The 14,341-nt window shown below is 39.7% G+C and overlaps 1 protein-coding gene across 1 annotated transcript; it reads left to right on the forward strand.

Annotated features, from left to right (window-relative positions):
• Positions 1–1,007: 1,007 nt before the first annotated feature.
• GTPBP4 (GTP binding protein 4) lies at positions 1,008–13,445 on the forward strand. Its single transcript, XM_063303412.1, has 17 exons — positions 1,008–1,144; positions 2,709–2,879; positions 3,770–3,873; positions 4,486–4,622; positions 4,831–4,931; positions 5,320–5,412; positions 6,679–6,870; positions 6,971–7,036; positions 7,833–7,922; positions 8,712–8,822; positions 9,140–9,217; positions 9,318–9,369; positions 10,147–10,247; positions 10,706–10,903; positions 11,921–11,986; positions 12,526–12,669; positions 13,226–13,445. Exons 1-17 carry the CDS (start codon positions 1,097–1,099, stop codon positions 13,376–13,378), a joined length of 1,905 nt encoding a protein of 634 aa, XP_063159482.1. The 5' UTR covers positions 1,008–1,096; the 3' UTR covers positions 13,379–13,445.
• Positions 13,446–14,341: the final 896 nt, after the last annotated feature.

The following is a 14,341-nucleotide window of genomic DNA, read 5'->3' on the forward strand; positions in this document are numbered from 1 at the left end:
GTGAGTGTAATGACACCTTTCCCCCACTGAGACTGCAGGCTGGCTGGAGACAGTTGCAGATCATATTTCACCTTTTCAGTTAGGCTGCTACAAACCTCAGAATGAAGACTGTGAGTGAGAGGAAATGACTCTATCCCATTTGTCATTCTGCGTGCCCTTGTACTCGCATTCTTCTGTACAAACCTGAGCATGCAGTTTTTCTGGAACAGGGCCGTAAGATACCTTTCTAGTAACCCTTGTTTAGGTTACAGGTGCCTCCACGCAGTCTGATCCACTTTGGATATCTCTGGGCAGTTAGTGCGGAAACTGAGAAATGTATGATATTGGAATATTGAATCTATAAACCTATGCAAGTTTTGTTGAAGTGCTGCCTGTTGCTTTTGTGATCCGTGTGCCAACTGGGGACAAAGATCCTGAATTGACTTAAGGCTAGCCACTGCCCAAGCCAACGCAGAGGATTTAATACCAAGGCTGTCACATCTGGGCAGCAAGAATACAGACGACCATTAGAGGGCAACCATGAGTTAAGAGGCGGTTTGGTATGTTTGCTGCCACCTAGCGATTGCTCTAAATCACTACGCGCTGCAGCTGTTGGCTGAACTCCTTGGCCGAATGTTACCGAGCGGAAAGAGAGAGCTGCAGTTCTACACCCAACCACATAGCGGCGAACAACCTTTTTCGTCGAAAGTGGCTTTCCACTCCGCAGTCGAAAACCAAGGATAGAGATATAGACATACTAAACTTAAAGAATCGCCGTTCTGCCTCTCCAGGCAAGCCTTCCGGCTGTGTATTCACTTGCAATGATGGAATGCTTGCTCTCCACCTCTTTCACCGCCCTCCCGCTCCCAGACTGGTATTTTTGCATACTTTTTACATTTGACACACTTGTGCCTTTGTAGAGGGAATGTACAGACACACAAAGCTCGGAAGTTCTTTGACCATGTGACTCTGCAGGGGGTTGGGGAGGAAGTGATGGCACCCAGGTCTTCTTCCGGTTTGCTGCTCTCGCGAGAACGGCCTTTCCCGGAAGTCCCGTAGCCCCGTCACGCTCCGCCTTTCCGAGCCCGGAGGAGCGCCGGGGCAGCGCGCGGCCACCATGGCGCTCTACAACTTCAGGAAGATCATGGTGGTCCCGTCCGCGAAGGTAAGGCTGGAGCCGCCCCGTCGGCTTCCTTTTCCACAGAGGCGAACGCGAGCCGCTGGGCTTGGCTGGCTGCGGCCTGAGGAGCCCACGTGTCGAAGGAAAAGACCGGAGCTGCTCGACTTCTGGGAGGAATCTGACGGGCTTAGCCCAGGAAGGCTTTGCCTGTTGAACGTCTACCTGCGGAGCCCCTGTTGTAAATGCTAGGGCCTCCCGCGTTTTAATTCAAGGCAAATACAGCTTTACGGCGGCGACAGACCAGCCTAATGAATTCAGCCGCCACCTAATCCTGTCGCCTCCAGCAGCCCCGTAAACCTGTAACCGCATCTGGGCTGGCTCTGAAGGTGAGATTGCAGGCTAGCGCATCTCCTTTCTCCCTTCTCCTCCTAGAGAGAGCGCCCCTGGGGAAGCACACCTGTAGCAGAAGCAGGTGGGATGGGCATTGTAGAAAAGGGGCAGAAGAAGGAAAAAAGAAAAACAGACTTTGCAGGAGAAGGGCAAAGAAAGCGAGCCAAACAATAGAAATTCAGTAACAGCAGAGGCAGGATAGGAAGAGTATTGATGCCTTTGAACTGTGGTATTGGAGAAGATTCCTGAGAATACCGTGGACAGCCAAGAAAACAAACTGATGGACCATCAAACAAATCAACCCAGAGTTATCACTCAAGACACAAATGACCAGGCTCAAATTATCCTACTTTGGACACATTATGCGAAGACCTAGCTGTCTGGAGAAGGCTCTGATGGTGGGAAAGGTGGAAGGAAAGAGAAGAGGATAACCAACAAGGTGGATGGACTCAGTTACAGTGGTGATGACTGCACCATTGGAAGACCTGAAGGATCAGGTTAGGGACAGACCATCATGGACTTGATGGCACATAATCAAATAATCAAGAGGCATTAGTAAAAGCTTCAGATGAAGCAGTAGGGAAAAAAATTGGTGGTTGTTGTTTCTTCCAGGCAAAGGAGGCAGAACAGCAGCCTCAATTCTCATTGAGAAAATGGAAATTACTATAAAACAAGAACTGGTGGATTTGAAGGGGAAGGACGATCAGAAAGAGTACTTGTATTCAAACTCTAGATCAGAGGATTTCCCCAGGAGGTGTTGAGTTATCATATGAAATAAAAAATGTAGAATAAGTACCAGTTGCTCCTGAAATAGAAAAACAAGGATGGAAAGGGTGATGAGGTGGAAGGGTATGAAATGATAGGGGGTTCAAAGGAGACTTTTAAAAGTTTGCCAAAAATTTGGCTGAACTGGGTCTGAAGACAGGTTCATTGATGGAGTTCATTGAAATTAGTAGAAATTGAATATTATGAAATTATTATTCCTTCAATCAAGGATAGAAATTATTCTCCAAAGATGTCTGGTAGACTCATGTTTATTTTCTAGAATATCTATTGCAACGGTTCAATAGCATGCCATTCTATCTCAGGGACTGTTTCTCTTGGGGCAGTATTGACACACATTTCTCCTCTTTCGGGCGATTGATTATTTTGGTGCCTTTGAAAATAGTTGCTGCAGCTTCTTCATTTGTATCAGTTGCTATTTCTTCTTTATTTGCAGGACTTCATAGATCTGACATTGTCCAAGACTCAGCGAAAGACTCCTACAGTCATTCATAAGCATTATCAAATTCACCGAATTCGTCACTTCTACATGAGAAAAGTAAAATATACCCAACAAAATTATCATGACCGTCTCACTCAAATTATTATGGATTTCCCAAAGCTTGATGTAAGTGAAAAATATGTTCATTACATTAAGTTATATCTGGTTTCTTGGAGAAAGCTTGTGTCTTTTAGGAGAGATGTAGGGACTAAGGCAGTACTAAAACATTTCTGTATTGCTGTCAAGTCACCAGGAGTCGAGTTCCATATGAAGGAATTTTAATCTTTGTGAGTGTGTGTGGGGTAAAATTACAATAAACAGTTCAGTAAATTTAGTAGATGTTGATAATTTTTTAATGAAAATATTAAAAATACTCTATAGATACTATTATTAAGTTTTCATTGTACTTACAAAGGACCAACAGTAGTTGGATTCTGGTAATCTGTGAAAATATAACCACACTTTACTTACACTGCTCTGGCAAAATAAATAGTAATGAATTAATTTGTCATGCTTGAAGCTTTTATACTCTTAGACAAATCTGGATTGATAGATCAACTTTTCTCAAAGAGCTGCAGCCCCTGCCATATCATAAATTGCTTTTTGAGCTTTCCCTAATTTCATGATCAGGGACCAAATTCTCCTTGAGTTCATAGAATTAGTTATACTGCTCTTTGGGTCCTGGTTGAAAGCCATCAAGACCTGGCTCTTCCAATGGGCTTGGGGTGGGGAATTGTCATAAAAAGGAATCCTGTTATAGTATGTATTAATGTTTGTTTATTCTATAATCACAAAGTTGACTGTAATTGTAATGTGTTGTTTCCTTTTGTTATTTTTATATAATGTTTTAAATCCTGGAGAGGGTTTTACCTTAAATCTTTATAGATTAGAGTGTCATACTTAAAAAAAATAATACATACATAACCTAATTAAAAGTTATCACAATTAGTATGTTTTACTGATAAATAATTTATCAATTATACTATTGATTGATTCTATATTTTTGTTGGTTTCAGGATATTCACCCATTTTATGCAGATTTGATGAATGTACTTTATGACAAAGATCATTACAAGCTGGCTTTGGGGCAAATAAATATTGCCAAAAATCTGATCGATAAGTAAGAGAATTTCTCTATATATATGCACGTATGTATGCTATTATATTTATATCCTGTCTTACTTCTGGAAGCTCAACTGATACATGTGGAGGACTCCCCCATCAGGTTATTTTTACAGCAATAACAGTGTGAGGCGGCTGGGTTGGGAGGGCGAGATTGGCCTGATGTCACCCAGTAAATTCTGTAGTTGAGTGGAGATAGGAACTTGGGTCTCTCTTATTGCAGTCCCAACATACATCATGCTAAAGAGTCCCTCTTGTGGGGGGAGATGGGCGGTGGCAAAAATTTGATTTAATAATAATAATAAATAATGACTTGTTGAATGATGACTTGTTGAGTAAAGTGCAGTTGGCAGGTTTGCAGAATGTGCTAACCCATAACCCTGGTTTACAAGCTAGAGTGTTTGAGCTCAGAAGAAACATGAAATCAGAGTCAAATTATATTATGATTTACTGTGACATATGAAAGGAATTTTAATATTCTGTTCTAGCTGTCATTCCTTGCTCCCCCCCTCCCTTCCTGGTATACTCTCAGGTGAAATGAAATGTTAACGAAGTTAAACATTCTCCTAGCTAACAGAATGTAGATTTGACTTCTGGTTTTGTAACCTAGTGTTGCCAAAGATTATGTGCGCCTAATGAAATATGGGGATTCTCTCTATCGATGCAAACAGTTGAAGCGTGCAGCCTTGGGACGGATGTGTACAATAATCAAAAGACAAAGGCAGAGTCTGGAATATTTAGAACAAGGTATGCCAAATGGAGAAATGGGACAACCAAATACATTTGGGCGGGTTAATCTAACATGTCATGCTGTTAAAGCATGATTTAATGTCATAATGCATGAGTGAATGATTTAATACTATAATGGCTGGATTCATACGTTATGCTAAACCAAAGTCAAACTATAATAGTGTGTATCTCAACAATACTTTTATGTCCTTTTTAAACATTGCAGTGCGACAGCATTTATCACGATTGCCCACCATTGATCCTAATACACGAACTCTCCTGTTGTGTGGGTACCCCAACGTTGGGAAATCAAGTTTCATAAATAAGGTTTGTGGATTTGCCTTGCATCAGAGCCACACTAAGTTAGACTGTAATAATAAGCAGTGCGTAAATGTGACTAATTTCTTAGCGCTGTATTTAGAATTGCAGGTTTAGTTAAATTCAGAATGGTCCTGTTGGTATATTGTGTCCTAAACTGTGAGAAAATACATGTTTGAACTAATAATAATAGTTTTACATCTTACTTTTTATAAATTGTAATCTTATACGTTTATAAGAAAGTAGATCTCCATTTTCCTGGCTTCTGAAAAATGTATTTTTATCCTGTGTGACACCAGCTTAGGAACTTTTCTCATTTGTGTTGTCCAGGATTGTAACTGCTGCTTGGAATTCAAAAAATGAATTGTTTCATAAAAGATGCCCTTATATCTTTTAGGTAACAAGAGCTGATGTAGATGTGCAGCCATATGCATTTACCACAAAATCTCTGTTTGTGGGACACATGGATTACAAGTATTTGCGTTGGCAGGTAAAATCTATCTCTTGGTTAAATCAGTTAATTGTTCCTTTTTCAAGTAATATGATTTTTTTTTAGTTTGCAGCATCTTGAAAACTCAGGTTTTGGGATGTTGGTTTAGGCTTTAAATTATGGCTACTGTTTTACTTGTTATTAATTTTCATGTATTGCTGTTATTGATAGTATTACCTGTGTTAGCTGCTATAATGAGTTGTAATTTGCTCTGGAGAACTTTTTGCTTGCACACCTCATTTTTTGTAGGGAGTAAAGTCCTTCAGTTTGGAAGCCCAGTTAGAATATTTTGTGCCATCCTGATGTTTTTTACTTCTAACTCCTGTCATTTCTATCCAGCATAGGCAAAGGCAAGGGATTGTAAGAACGGTAGAATAGATCATTTGGAGGGCAGTAGGTTGCCTAGCTGAATTGCAGAATGGGCTATTCCTCCTACCTTCAGGCTTTATCTTAGTTTTCCTCAACCTGTTGCTCTCCAAATGGGTTGAGTGCCAAGAATTACCTGTCAGTGTGATCATGGCCCATGCTGGCTGAATTTCTGGAAATTAGTCTCAAGATAATAGGAGGGCATCACCTTGGAGAAGACAGCTTTATCTCAGTGCTGCTTTCATGCAGGAATGTTTCCTTTTTATGGTGGTTGTCCTGCATTTTCATTGTCGAGATGCTCAACTTACCTAGTTAGTGTATCTACAGTTCAGTGTCTGGGTTATGCACATCCCTTGACCACTTCTGAAGTCATCTTCTAGTCCTCTAGGTCAGCCACCCAAAAGCCAATATGGGCAACATGAGACAGAGAGGTGTGGATAGTTGTGTGGTTTCTAAGCTGGAGGGTTGTGGAGGAATTATTAAACCATATGCCATTATTGGAAGTGGGTGGATGCTTAGTGTGTTCAGAGGAGTGTTGAGCCTGAATGTTTCCTAATAATAATGCATTTGCTCAATTATTATACCTATATGGCCTTTTATGATTCATTACCAAACAGCTTAATCTTCTGCAACCTGAAGAACAAGTCTTTCCAATAGTGACATAGCCATGTCTCTAGAAGGAAGGATTCAATTTTCACTGTAATTTCATTTTAGCATTTTCTTGTCCATTGTTTTTAATTAGAGGGATTGCAATAGTTGTATTCTAAACCACGTTGTCAATATCCCACCTTCATTTGAAGTGGCTTCTCAGATGGGGTTCCCTGTTATACCTTGCTCTGATTTTCGTTTCTTGGATTATAGAAGACCAGCTCTCTGAATTTTTGTCTGTCTTCATTCCAGGTCATAGATACTCCTGGTATTTTGGATCATCCTCTGGAAGAGAGAAACACCATTGAGATGCAGGCCATAACCGCCCTTGCCCATCTCCGGGCCGCTGTGCTCTATGTCATGGATATATCAGAACAGTGCGGCCCTAGCTTGGAAGAACAGCTGGTACTTTTTGAGAATATTAAGCCATTGTTTGCCAACAAGGTGCTTGGGATTTTACCATTTTATCAATGACTTATTCTTCATTATAAAACCTAAGCTGGTTCATTCAATGTGTGGTTCTCTTTCTCTGTCTTAATTTTAGCCTCTAATAATTGTAGCCAATAAATGCGATGTGAAAAGGATTTCTGAACTTTCAGAAGAGAATCAAGTAAGTAGTTTTCAGAAGTGATGACTAACGCATAAATGCATGCACACATCACAAGAACTGTCTTAGAAGTTGGCTACCATTTTTTTTGACTCTAGGTACCATTGCATTTTTGGTCTGGTTTGAGTGTCTCACTCCCAAATCTCTGAGGTCTCACATAAGATTTCAGACAGGAGGTCGTCCATGCTGCAGACCCTTGAGGCATCCTTATATAGTACATTTAAAAAAATAGCAAGTACCATTTGCATTCCCAATTACTATTGGAGTCTAAGTATCCATCACTCAATCATAATTTCTGTCTCTGTTGCTCTAGCCAGGCAAGTCCTTCATTGCAACTTTTTTACTTTCCATCTTCAGTTCTGGTGACGGTTGATTGTCTTTCCCTTCCAATTCCCTGCCATTCGGCACCTTTCTCTGCTGAGAAGCAGAGTGTATCTTGCAAGCCTGAGATCTACCCGCGTACTGAAAGATTCGTATTTTATGATTTTAGTGGAATATGAAATAATACCACTTCTAAGCCTTCCCTCAGTCTGTTTTGGATTGTGTGTACCAAAACTCAACCTTTTCTGTATCATGGAAATGCTGTTGATCAAACTGACATGTCAAAGAAATACGTTTACGCACACGCACCCCGCACCGAACTCCCTGTATACAGGTTAGCATTTGCAGCTTTGAGATTGGTCTGTATTCCAGTGCAATCTTTGTTTCATGCTGACAGATCTTGTATTATTTGTGTGTGTGTGTGTGTGTGTAATTAATTTTGCCAATATAACAAATACTTCTGTTTATCATCTTTCAGAAAATATTTGCTGAATTAGAAGCTGATGGACTTCCTGTGATAGAAACAAGCACTATGACAGAAGAAGGTGTTACTCAGGTTAAAACTGAAGTGAGTGAATGTGTGTATACTAAATACCTACACTGGTTTCAATCCAGCGGTGGGCACAACTTTATGTAGAAATTGTCTGCCGCTTATCCAAGGGCTGTTTTGGAACTTGCCTTAAAATACTTCATTATAAAAATGAAAATAAATTCTTACTTGATTCTTGTGCTGTCATAGAACCTTTCTGTTAATTAGATGCTGCATAATTCTTGCTGTCTCTTGTTCAGATGTTTGCAGCAGATGCTAAATGGCAATTTTCTCTTAGGTTGTTTGGGCCATTATATTGTTCTTTTTTTGTGAGCTTGTATGACAGGGTGGTTGAACATAAGGCTTTCTTGAATCATTGTAAAAACAAAAAAAGGAACTTTTTTACTAAATATCCTCTGCTTGTCATCATGCTGTAAATTGCTTGTAGCAACCCACCGTCAACCTCCAGTGTGGGAAAAATGTTTTTCTCCACCTGGTCATTAGAAGGCAGTTTTGCTTTTGTGATTTGGCTGTTGCAAGAGGACATGTCAGTGCATCTTTTTTCAAATCCTTTTTCAAATCCAAATACTTCTTATATAAATATTTCTTTCACACACTCTTCAATGTCTTTGGAACAGATACAATGTTTTCTAGTTTACTGAGAACTTAGTTTATAACTCCCTGGGCCCAGTCTTCGCTATCTCATGAAGTTTTTCACCTTTGTTACTTTTTTCAGTGATAAGTATGGGGTTGTAGTATGTCTGTATTAATGTTAATACTTTGTCTAAGTTCAGTATTTCTTGAATTAATATTTTGTTACATTTTCAGGCTTGTGACAGATTGCTGGTTCATCGTGTTGATACCAAAATGAAAGGAAACAAAGTGAATGATGTACTGAACAGGCTACATTTAGCTCTTCCAACAAAAAGGGACCACAAGGTGTGTGTGTTTGTGTCTGTAGCTCATTGTCACTGTTACAAAAATATGTGCCTACCAGCTTTCCTAGGTTGGTGCCTTCCAGATATATTCAGACCACAACTGGCAGAATTTCCTGCCAGAGTTTCAAGTTAAATACATCTGAAAAGCGCTAAGGTGGATTGGTGTTTTTTGCAGTGAAAAAGATGCAGTGAAGATTTGTCAGCTTGTGGGCTTTATTCCTTGGAAAGAAAAGGGTGATGATGTTCTCCTCCCCAATAATCCAATGTATATAAAAGGGACTTCTTCAATTCATCTTGAGTTTCATTCCTGTCTCTTAGGAAAGGCCCCCTTTTATTCCAGAGGGAGCCTTGATGCGCAGAAAGCACATGGAAGTTGACAGTCCCAAAAAGAAATTGGTAAGTGTCTTATGAAAGATCTCCACATTTTAGGGGTATGAAAGGAATACTTTTGTGAGGTTTATAAGAAACTCTTACTAATGGTGTATCTTTGCTGCAGAAGAAAGACCTGGAAATTGAAATGGGAGATGACTATGTATTGGATCTTAAGAGTAAGTATCAAGGCTATCTTCCTGTTTAGAAATGCAACTGGATTCAGGCTGCAATCTTACATCCTGGTACATGCCAGGTTGCTCTGTCAGATTATTATTTTCTGAAAATGGCTAAAGCAAAAACAAACAAAACCACAACAAAAAATGCAGCTTATGACAAACCTCACAATTACTATGCCTGTATTTTTTGTTTGTATTGGTAAGATTCATTCCCCTTCTCATTTTCTGCTAAGAATGGTTAGGAATTACACCTGACTAATGGAGAATTCTGTTCTATGGCCATTTTAGACCATATATATTTCAAGCATACATTTCAAATCTACCACCAAGAGTCGCTTGTTGAGATGGGCCATAGAAATCAGTCAGTCAGTCAGTCAGTCAGTCAGTCAGTCAGTCAGTCAGTCAGTCAAATAGATAGATAGATAGATAGATAGATAGATAGATAGATAGATAGATAGATAGATAGATAGATAGATGATAGATAGATAGAGTTTTGATATACTTCAGAGTTTAAGGAATGTTGCCAGTTGAAACAAAGAGGTTTAACAGCTCAATAATGTGTGATTTACTACCAGCATGTAATTTGTTACTTTAGAATGTGTTTTTCTTATTAATGAGGCTATCATCTGAATAAAATTGCAGGACTTTTTGAATTGCACAAAGTAATAATAATTTATTGTAAACCGCCCAGAGTGCCACTTCTGGGGGGAGATGGGTGGTGATAAAATTTGATAAATAAATAAATAATAAAGGTTCTTCATTTTCTCACTGCTTTAGAATACTGGGATCTAATGAATCCATCTGAAAAACATGATATAATACCTGAGATTTGGGAAGGTCATAACATAGCTGATTATATTGACCCAGATATCATGAAAGTAAGTACTGAACTACTGATATTATACTTGATGTACAAAAAATAACACATTCATGTTCTGATACAGACTGTACAATTTTTTTTATAAATTAGGCGTCACAAGTTTCTTATTTTCCCTTTATGGTGTTGTGCAAATGGTTTCAAATTCAAAATTTTCCATTTCAAGTTCTAAACAGCTGCTTTATGCTCAAAATACACAGTTTTGATCTCTTTGAGACTGTTGTAAGCTCAAAACAGTGTCAAAAATTGAAACAGGGTTATACAATTTAACCTGCACTAAAATCATATTTAAGTTTGTATTGCCATGGACAGTCTTCCTATGTGAAATAAATCCATCTGCTCTCTAGCTTGGCACAGGAAGGGAGAAATTATTATGTGAACTGTTTGAAAGGCAATAGTGATCTGTAAGGAAATACCATAAAACCAATTTCTAATGTATTGAGTGTGGCGTCTTTCAAGAAATTGGAACAGCTGGAGAAAGAAGAGGAGCTAAGGCAAGCCGCTGGAGAATATGATAGTGATTCAGAAAGTGAAGATGAGGAAATGATGGGAATCAGGCAGTTGGCACAACAAATTCGTGAGAAGAAGAAACTGAAGATCCTGGAGTCAAAGGAGAAAAACACACAGGGGCCCAGGATGCCTAGAACAGCTAAAAAGGCAAGTATAAAAATACCTGGGTGAGAATCTGGTGGGATGTGAGTGCAGTTGTCTTCGGCAGAAGGACACGTTGGACTGGGAGAGAAGTAAGGGACTCCAGCAGATAATAATTTAAAGATGGTAGAAGAAAAAAGAATGGGAGACTTTTCAATGGTATTTCTTAGCTGCGTCTTAAAAAATACAAATGTGTTCTTCACAAGGTGAAGAAATAGAATGAGCTTGAAGGTAGGAAGAAACCTTATGCAGAAGCAAATTGACGGTCCAGCTAACTACAGTGTGTTTATACCAGTGTTTCTCAACCTTGGCAACTTTAGGATGCGTGGACTTCAACTCCCAGAATTCCCCACGCTGGCTGGGGAATTCGGGGAGTTGAAGTCCACACATCTTAAAGTGGCCAAGGTTGAGAAACTCTGGTTTATACTGATCAGTAGCAGCTGTCCAAGCTTTTAGACAGGAGGTTTTTAAACATTTGACTGCTTCAGCCAGTGTTCCCTAAAAATTAAGCTGGTTGGAAATTATGGGAGGAAGGCCAGCACATCTGGTAGGCTGCAAATCAAGGAAGATGGACATGAGCTACAACTCTTCTCCACTTCAGAGCATGGTTACATGCTATTTTTGAATTATTTTCAAAATTAAGTATTTTGCTAATTAAAAAGGCAGCAAATTAACCTGAGTACATTCTAGCCCAGCTTGCAGAATTTTGTCACGTTGGGATGCAGTGTATGATTTCCTTGCTACAGTTCAAAGAATAGCCATTTGGCCACCTTTTCCTGCTGCGTGGGTACCTGAAGTTTAGTTGGCAAAGCTTCAAGACTACTGTTATTAAGATGGCCTTTTCCAAGTGTGGAATGGCAAACTGTTGAAGCCCTTGCTTTCTCATCTCCAACCGTTGTGCTGCTCTGCTCTAGGATCTCTCTTGCTTTTGAGTAGTTTGCTTCCTAGATTCCTTAGTGACATTTCTAGAAGAATAAAATTGTATTGGCAGCTGAGGAAACAACACCTTCCTTCTGGCTTTAGGTTCAGCAGAAGACACTAGAGAAGGAGATGACTCATCTGGGCCTCGACATGACCAGCAAAACTGATGTAAGATACGCTTTTTTGCTAATTTTTTTTTCCCTGTACATCATTGCTCTACCTTTGATTTATGGACAGAAAATGGAGCTGAATTGCATTAATACTGGATACAAAAGGAATATTTGGAGCTATTGGGAAAAATGCAAATAAGTTAGAGGAAAGGAAGTAAGAGTGTAAAACAATGCAGGATATGGGAAATGCCATTAAAAGTAAAATGTTCTAAGTAGTTTTAAAATGCCAGGATCGTCTGTTGAAGATGAACAGTGGCTTTCTATCACAAATGACTGTGGTGCTTCCAGGAAAATAGGAGAGTTGTTCCTTTGTGCTCTGCTGTGGATGTTTGGCTAGCCATTGTTAAAACAGCGAGGCTTTTCTTGTGCTCAGCAGAAACTTGAAGTGTTTCAGGGATAGCAAAGTTTCCTCTTGTCAGCTCTTAGCTGATAAAAGAATTTGTGTTGATCAGTAGAACACCAGGCTGGAGGAGGGCACTGCAATCAGCTTATTAAAAAGGGCTCTGCTTGGGTTCCTCTTTATCTGCAAATGTTTAGGCACATTATTTAGCCCAGACAAGAAGATCACGGAGTGTCACCCGTAAACGTAAACGAGAAGACTCTGTACCACCCACATCCATGGCACGAAGTCGCAGCACCTCTCGGACCCCTCGTGATGTCTCTGGTCTTCGAGATGCAAAGGTCTGTCTCAGTTTTATTAACTGATCGCTTAACTTTATTAACTTACCAGTTATTTATTCCAGATTATTCCATGTACACATTTTGTGCTGCAGTAATTAGCAGTCAGGATTTATTACAGCAAATAGTGCACAAACTGATGAATTTATGCAACCACTTTTTAATGTTTTTATGGCAAATATGTGAAGTCCCACTGTATGGAGCTTTTTTATCAAATTAACAATACTTAGAACAATGATTATTAAGAACTTACTGAGATGTTTAAATTAAGTCTTCCCTTGTGTTTAGTATTTTTTCCTCCTGGTAAACATGTATTTTCTTTTAGATTCGGGGTGGGACAGAATATTGTGTGGCACATCAAATTGCTTTTTTCCCAGTTTACTCTATCAGTCAGCTTTCTTTAGCCTGATACCTTCCAGTCAATTCAAATAACAACTCCCAGAATTCCTGGAGACTGAAGTTCAACATATGTGGAGAGCAATTTGTGGTTATGTAATGTTTAAATTCATAATAATGTGTGGGATGTGCACTTTTTCATTTATGTGTGTTATTTTTATAGATGGTGAAGAAGACTAAAACCATGATGAAGAAAGCTCAAAGGAAAATGAATCGATTGGGCAAGAAAGGCGAGGCAGATAGGCATGTCTTTGACCTTAAGCCCAAACATCTATTTTCTGGCAAGAGGAAATCTGGTACAACCCAACGAAGATAAAACAACGCTTAAGAGGAAAATAAGGAAATGATGCCTTTTTCTAACATAAATAAATTTTTAAAAAACCCAGTTCATTGACAATTACTTTATCTTAAAAGAAATAGCTCTGTTAACTGTTGGATTACAGGTCTTCTGTTTTTCAAAGCTCCTATCTTGGCTCATTCTGTCGTGGGATTGAGGAGGCAGTAGTTTTTTTAAGAGGCTGAAACTCTATGGAGCAAAAACTGGTTCAGGGATACAGAGCAAATGCTTTGTTCTGGGCACTTTTAGACAACTGGCAAAGCCAAACCATGTCAGGCCCCCTTCAGTGGATTGCTGGTCTGACTAGATAAAAAGCAAAGCGGCTCGTACACAGTACAGCTGTTTTGGGGTAGCTGATACTGAAATGGAAGTACTTTGGTCTGCGCACAGAAGGAAAAGGCATTTTAATCTGGATGTGAACTGAAACAGTCGTTCCAGGTAGAAGTGGTTTCAAGGGGTGTTAAGAGCCCCAAACCCCCAAGGCTTGACGATGGTGTCTGAGTATGTTGGTGGGAGCAGCAGCAAAGAAAGGCCCTGGGAAGATGTGGGGGCATGGGTAGGCTACTGGATAGCCATTGCTGGGAGCCTGTTCTGAGATTGGTGACATAAGGAACAGACCAATTGGCAGTACATAAACAGCCGCTGAGGGGAAGGAGAGAATGTTGGGAAGATCAGGGATGCTGCGTTTAAGCATTAAGCACAGAAGTGAGGAGCGATGATGGGATGTGGGCTGGGCTTCCCATTCCCACTCTTGAAACCATTCTTCCACGATGCCCACCCCTTCTAGCAATAGGTGATGGTTGGAGTTGTCTCCCTGGCTATGAAAGGGCCACCTGTGCTAGAAGAGTCAATGCTATACAAGAATTAGAACACAAAGCAAAAGTGATGCGTTAGTCAACTTTGGTAAACCTTTTTTTATATTATGAAACTGAGACCCTAAAA

Source organism: Candoia aspera, chromosome 4 (assembly GCF_035149785.1).
Source record: "Candoia aspera isolate rCanAsp1 chromosome 4, rCanAsp1.hap2, whole genome shotgun sequence".
In the NCBI taxonomy this organism is placed as follows: domain Eukaryota; kingdom Metazoa; phylum Chordata; class Lepidosauria; order Squamata; family Boidae; genus Candoia; species Candoia aspera.

Bases quoted from the DNA above. Each gene is read 5' to 3' on its own strand.
- GTPBP4 (XM_063303412.1), top strand. From the start codon at position 1,097: ATGGCGCTCTACAACTTCAGGAAGATCATGGTGGTCCCGTCCGCGAAG. The intron at 4,932-5,319 runs GTTTGTGGATTT...TATATCTTTTAG, and splicing joins AATCAAGTTTCATAAATAAG to GTAACAAGAGCTGATGTAGA. The intron at 7,923-8,711 runs GTGAGTGAATGT...TTACATTTTCAG, and splicing joins TTACTCAGGTTAAAACTGAA to GCTTGTGACAGATTGCTGGT.